The sequence below is a fragment of the Rhamphochromis longiceps genome, linkage group LG3, assembly GCF_057381845.1.
Source record: "Rhamphochromis longiceps isolate RC_006_pf linkage group LG3, R_longiceps_female_GT1.1, whole genome shotgun sequence".
NCBI classification, from domain to species: Eukaryota; Metazoa; Chordata; class Actinopteri; order Cichliformes; family Cichlidae; genus Rhamphochromis; species Rhamphochromis longiceps.
Window position 1 is genome coordinate 71,973,104 of NC_140559.1, and position 7,007 is coordinate 71,980,110.

The 7,007-nt window shown below is 39.3% G+C and overlaps 1 protein-coding gene across 1 annotated transcript; it reads left to right on the plus strand.

Annotated features, from left to right (window-relative positions):
- The first annotated feature begins 5,934 nt into the window (after nt 1-5,934).
- Nucleotides 5,935-6,689, plus strand: LOC146676684 (stonustoxin subunit beta-like). Its single transcript, XM_085402185.1, has one exon. It carries the CDS (start codon nt 5,962-5,964, stop codon nt 6,574-6,576), a length of 615 nt encoding a protein of 204 aa, XP_085258311.1. The 5' UTR covers nt 5,935-5,961; the 3' UTR covers nt 6,577-6,689.
- Nucleotides 6,690-7,007: the final 318 nt, after the last annotated feature.

Consider the following 7,007-nt stretch of genomic DNA (forward strand, 5'->3'; position numbering starts at 1 on the left):
CTGTAGATGTACTGTAGAGTTGCAGTTTGTCACTTGTAAATACAGTCTGTGAGCAGCTGTGAGCTGAAAGATCTTTCTAGAAACAGGAAATGTTTTCACTCTTCTGTTGCTTTTTCATATATTTCCACAACATTAATATTGATCCCACCTGTCTCACCTGTTTCATGCTTTTATACATAATAACAGGACACGTGTGATCTGAACGCTGCTGTGGTTGCTGTGCTGCACGTCTTCATTTAGATAACAGAGACATCTAGTGGTTCAGAGGGAGAACTGCAGGAGGTGGAGCTGTGTTTTAGCATGGAAAACTTTTTATCTTTTAGGCGCAGATACAAATATGACAAGTATCAGTGTGAGATACAAAAGGTCACATCAGTCAGCAGAGGGAACAGTGATCACACAGCAATGTAAGAATAGAAACATAACAGTGAATCTGGACATGTATACAGAGGGAAGCAAACAAACAGGATGTAACACTACATTAAAGCCACAAATGTGAAGAAAACAAACACAAAGGAAAATATATTTGATCTCAGGAATCCAAATCAGATGCTTTAGAGCAGGGGTCGGCAACCCTGGGCACGCGTGTCACAGCTGCCACGTGAAGGGTTAACTGATGGCACGACCATAGCTGGACTGGCCATCGGGCATACTGATGGTGATTATTCGTTTTTATGGACCGATGATGTTTTTTTTATTTTTTTGTAACGGTATAAACGATGGAAGGTGGTGGATTGGCTGGATGCTGGTCGATGTGTAAAAATAAGTCAGTTGTTTGGTGGTGGCTATGGCGGAGCTTCCACAGAGGCAGCAGGTGGATGAGGGAAAGGGGAGGCAGGAGGAGCAGAGACCCGAGGCGGCCGCCGGTGTTCCAGATCAACTGGCGTTTAGATCAACTGGCGTTGGTCGAACAGATGTGTGGCAGTCTTGCGTTTCAGGAGCTGCTACCGACAAACCAGCAAAAAAACGCCAAATGTGTCACCTGTGACACTTGTGAGGTTATCTCAAACACACTCCGTCAGTCTTGATGCTGTTGAACAACAAAATGTTTAAAAATGTGGCGAGTTTACCTGGTGATATCCTCATGCGCGACGCGATCGCGAAAACAGCAAACAATTAACACCACGCCGATGTTGTTCACAGGACAGCAAGAGTAAACGATCGGGAGACCCTTGTCGTCGTTATCGTTCCACTCGCACGGTTTATTTCACCGAATTCAGCGTTTTTGCTCCACAACTAAAGCGAGCAGTTTGCTCTGTGCACTAACATGGAGTCGAGTCAACCAGCGCCACCTCTGGCCAAGTGCCACAGCCTACAGCCAGATCAACCTGTGACACACATCTGCACCACGTTTGAATTCGTTTCATGCACAACACATTTGTACCTTTCAATTGTGTCTGTCTGTGAATCATGCAAATAAACCTTTGAAATGAATGAAATGATATCATATATTCCTTATTGGCCTACATTTGTACAAAATTCCAAATTATATACACAAAGTCATAGAAATCACCACTCCAATTGGTCATCATGATTTTGATATTCTCTTTTCCCATAACAATGAAATATACCTTGGACAAATATGACACATCGATATTTCATTAGTGTCGTCACATCACATCCTGTAAGCATCATCTGCCTGTGTCCTTTCCCTGGAAATTAATATTTCCAGCCAATATAGGCAATCCATCAACATGGCTGGAGAGTTGGTAGTTATATATAAAGTCAGTGACTCAGGTGTGTCGCTTGGTTTGTCATCTGTTTGTGAGACTGGAGGAGACGCAATCTTTTGTTTTAAATCTTAGTTAGGAAGATTCCTGTTTTAAAACAAGCACGTATTGTGAGAAATGCAAGAAGTACATCTGCAGAAAGTACACAGTTACATTCTGTCCATCATGTGGACAAAATTGAAAATGTTGAGCATTGAAAAACTAAGAACGTTGGGCAAGTTCAAAAGAAATGTGTTTGTAAGAACGAAAAACCAAATTGTTCCTAAAATAGTTATGGAAAGTCTAACTGTTGTATGTCTGTGTTCTACATGTTTATCTGATGGGAAATAAAGTTGCTATTGTTTCATTGCAGTTTTTGAACAATTCTGAGTGGATTTACACAGTACGGATCTAAATGACCCGCAACAAAATCAATGTCATTTTTTTGTTCTTCAACATAATACAAGGGTTCATTTCCAAAACTTGCCTATGATCTTCAATTTGTAGCAGATCCACTATCACACAGCAGCTAGAGCAGTTTCAAATGGAGGTCAGTCCACTGCTGCCATCTGTGGCCAAATACCATAGCCCACTACTAGATTAACTTGTGACACATCTGCACCTGCTGCTATGATGACATTGAGTAGAGGCTGAGTGGCTGCACTTACCCCTGGTACATTCAAATCTACCCACAAACATGTTGAAAGATGCAATGGCAGCAATGTGGATTGTCAACACTAAAAACAATCAGTAAGCAAAGACAACAGGGATCACTTTTTACTGTTTATTTAGCACCCACAACATTTGTAGTCGCCTTCTGCACAGGGAAAGTCCACACACACTGTGTGGTACCACTTTCCACAGAAGGTGCATTCAGTCTGCAAGATTGAATGAGATTGTCAGAGTCATTGTCTGGCTGTTTATTACTATTCACCTGCGGTACATTCACAGTAACTGCCATCTCCTTACAAATGTTTATTAGATTAACCACACTTATACAGACTGTATATAACAACCAACTCTAAAATGTTTTTTCTCAGAGAAAAGACACAGACAGACTACGCTAACGACATGTGATGTTACAACACTAGTGAAATATTGGTGTCATTTCATTCTTTTCAAAGGTTCATTTGCATGACGCACAAACAGACACAACTGAAAGGTACAAATGTGTTGTGCAAGAAACGAAATCAAACGTGGTGCAGATGTGTGTCACAGGTTGATCTGATGTTTCGGCGCCTCCGCGCTTTGTGTTTACGCCCTTTTTGCGCTGATTCTGATGTTGCGGCGGCTCCACGCTTTGTGTTTACGCCCTTTTTGAGCTGATTCTGAAGCTGCAGGTTTGATCTCTCTCCAAACAATATTGAGTAAACCAGCAGCAAAAGAAGCTCCAAACTACGCTTCACATAAACATCGTCATGAATTCCCTCTGATTGTTTTGCTGCCACCAGGATAAAATCACACTTCATGCACAGCTCTCTCTCTCTCTCTCTCTCTCTCTCTCTCTCTCTCTCTCTGTACTTCTAGAACAGTTTCCCGTCTAAAAATCTGTTTTCTGCATTATTCGCTTGCTTGTTATGCACAAGTCTACCGTTCTTACAGCCTGTCGGCCGCTGTTTTTTTTTCTTTTACTTACTTCTGAAAACAAAGCCTCGTTTCTGCCGTTCAATACTGAACAAATTTAAACTTTTTAAAATGATGCAAAATTGCAAAATGCTCAGCTGTGTCTGTAATCAAACCTCTGTAACTTTGCTCTGCTTCACGTCAGCAGCATCAGGTCATGTTCATATGTTCATTAATGGTTTTCTTTTGTTTTTGATGTACTGCAGAATATTTGTATAAAATCCCAGGCCAGGAAAACCTTCATGTTTTTCTGTTTGATCCTCAGCTACTTTGACACAAAGGCCTCTGCTGTGACGCTCACACCTTTGATAAAGTCTGGCAAGTGTCAGATTTCTTTTTATAGATATAAAAATATAGAAATGTACTGATGCATGTAGTAACTGTTAGCTTTAACTGTACAAGGCTTGTTAGACATAATGAAACACACCGTACAGATTTCTGGATGTTAGACTATAATTTTTATAATGATTATTAATCTTGAGTCTAAAAAGTCAGTCGAGTATATCCAGGATATCTTTCTGTTAACTGGATTCACTGACCCTAACACTGGGACCAGGATAAGCGGTCGCATGAAGCTGGTTATCAGCTGACAATCTTATTATTTAATTAATTTAATTAAGTTATTTAATTTTTCTAATTTTTCCTCTACATTTCCCCTGAAATGAAGGGATTGTGTTAAACATGCTTTAGTTCCTCACATTCTTCTGCATCTCTTTGTTCAACCCCCTGAATTAAAGCTGAAAGTCTGCACTTCAAACACATCTGAGTTGTTGCATTTAAAATTGATTTTAGTGTATGTACAGAACCAAAATCAGAAACTAAGTTCTCTCTGTCCAGATATTTATGGACCTAACTGTATAATCTATACAGCACGTAAAAAATGCTGTAAATAAAGAAGTCTGTGAAAATGTGGCACTTAAGGTCAATTTAAACTGAAGTGATATAATCTTCTCCCCACAGTTTGAGTTTGTATTGTCTCAGCTGCAGACAGACTATGATATTAATATTATTAGTTATTAATATTATTAGTTATAAAGGACACCTTCCTGCCTTTAGTCTTATTCATGATGATTATTAGTCGTCTTCTAATGTCCACAAGTCTGTATGATGTGTTTCATAGTTTCTAACAAGCCTTTTAAACTTAAGTTACTGCATTGCTGAAACACCAACATCTGCTTATTGAACAAAAAAACAACCAAAAGACCACACATCTGATTTCATTTTTATTTTAATAGACTTCCAAAGATTATACCAGATAACTGGCCTCAGAATATAATTGAATAAACATGTTTAAAAACAATAACCTAATCCTGTCTTGACAGGCTGAGCTCTTCAGTATCCACCAACAGCATCGTCATGCTGAGTCAGACGTTTCTGCTCCTGGTGGAAATACTCTTCCTCTTTCCACATTGTACCAAATGTTTTTAAATGTTAGTTTCAATTTAAAATTAAAGATTAAAAAAGTGTAACACATATAAACATCAGATAATTAAGACAAGCGAATGGTTCAGTTCCACATGTGCTCCGCTGACACATTAAACTTCAGTAAAATGATGCAGTTATGAAACAACTTTAATCTAAAACAAACTGATTTGCTCAGGAGCAAAAACAGTGAAGTCAGTGACTGTAAGTGAGTGAGCTGTGCTGGTGACTGGATATCAGATTTCCAGTCATTAGAGCAGATAAGTGGCAGAACTATATTACTGATTTAATTTAAATGCAAATAGCCCAAATCCTGATTAAAGCATCAGGTTCACTTATAAAGTATTCTGTAGTTATCTTAGTGTCCATCGCCCTTCCCAACATGGGAATAAAGCAGCTGTGAGAGAATTAAACATGAATGAATCAATGGTACGGAAGTGGAGGAAGCAAGAAGAATGAGCTGAGTAAAGTTTGACTCATGCGACATTTTTGTTTCGCTTAATGCGCCTTATAATCCAGTGAGCCTCATGGTCTGTAAAATATGGTGCATTTGCAAATTATGTGCACAATATTGGAACTAAACTATTTTATATTGACAAACAGCGGCCCGCATTAAACTGTGACTGTCACCAGGTAATGTGGACGTGTTTGCTGAATAAGCAGCAGGTGTTAAACAGCTGACAGGTGAACAGGATGCATGCAGGTAAACTCGAGGGCCCTTCGAGCTGATCGGTGGTGTCGTGAGGAGAATTTCAGCTCATTATTCATGTTACAGAAACACAGAGGTACGAGACCAGGCAGAAGACTTTCTGATTATTTGTTTTTAGTTAAAATAATTCCATTGTTGTCTAGTGATGGTGTGGTAAAGCTCTGTGAATGTGTCCAATTTTTCCGGCTTTGTTGCTTCACCCAAAGGCAGATCACACAAAGTTTAACTGCTTATTATGAAGAACTGACATCTGCTGGTCATTTAATGTTCAGCAGCACTGCTGTGAGAATACCTGTAGGACACATACCAGTGGATATGTGAGCACATGCACAGCTGCAGGGCTAGAAGGGCCCAAATGAATTAAATAAATAGATTCTTAAATAATTAATTAAATGTGTTATTAATTGATTAATTACATTTATTTAAAAATCATTAAATTTTTAATTAATTTATTGTAAATGTTGGAAATGAAATTATTTGGCATTAAATCAATGATGTATGTATTTAATAAGTATTTTGAACTTAGATTCCTGTCAACTCACAATCGACACAAACACAGTGAACACAAAGCTCCAACTGTCTGACAACAACAGGAAGGTGACACATGTGGAGGAGCTTCAGTCACATCCTGATCATCCAGACAGATTTGATGTTTGTGAACAGCTGCTGTGTAGAGATGGTCTGACTGGTCGCTGTTACTGGGAGGTCGAGTGGACGAGGAGGGCTCGGATATCAGTGAGTTACAGAGGAATCAAAAGGAAAGGAAGGAGTGATGAGTGTGTGTTTGGTGGAAATGATCAGTCCTGGAGTCTTTGCTGCTCTAATCATTATTCCTCTGTGTGGCACAATAACAGAGAAACACCCATCTCCTCCTCCTCCTCCTCCTCCTCCTCTGTCTCTAACAGAGTAGCAGTGTGTGTGGACTGTCCTGCTGGCACTCTGTCCTTCTACAGAGTCTCCTCTGACTCTCTGATCCACCTCCACACCTTCCACACCACATTCACTGAACCTCTTTATCCTGGATTTGGGTTCTGGGATCCATCGACTGGTTTCATGAAGGGTATTTCAGACTTTTTTGGCACACTTAGGTATGAATTGACTCTTTGTAGTTAGTCTTACCTGTTAGAGAAACAGTTCAGTCTGTTCATGTCTGTGTCTTTCACTCAGAAACACATGATGAGATTCATGGATTCAGTCAGTTGATGTTTTAAACTAAATGATTCACAAATTATTATTCAACACAAGTTTGGTGAGCAGCAGGGCTCATCCTGCTTTTTGTTTTTGTGCATTATAATGATGAAATAACTTTGTCATGTCTGTGCTGGCCTTTGGAGAATTAAACCATCCTGTAGAAACTAGATATAAATGTCATATTTTCCAACATTGATATTTTTCTGTGTTTCAGACGACAATGAAAAGATAAAGAACAGTCTGTAAATCACAAGTTATCAATTCAAATGATTATTAAAGCCACAAGAGAAGCTTCCTGTTATTTGTACCACTCACCTGGTCATGTGATCCAGCTGTGCAGCCAATCATAACTG

Coding starts and splice junctions, on each gene's coding strand:
- LOC146676684 (XM_085402185.1), top strand. CDS start 5,962: ATGTATTTAATAAGTATTTTGAACTTAGATTCCTGTCAACTCACAATC.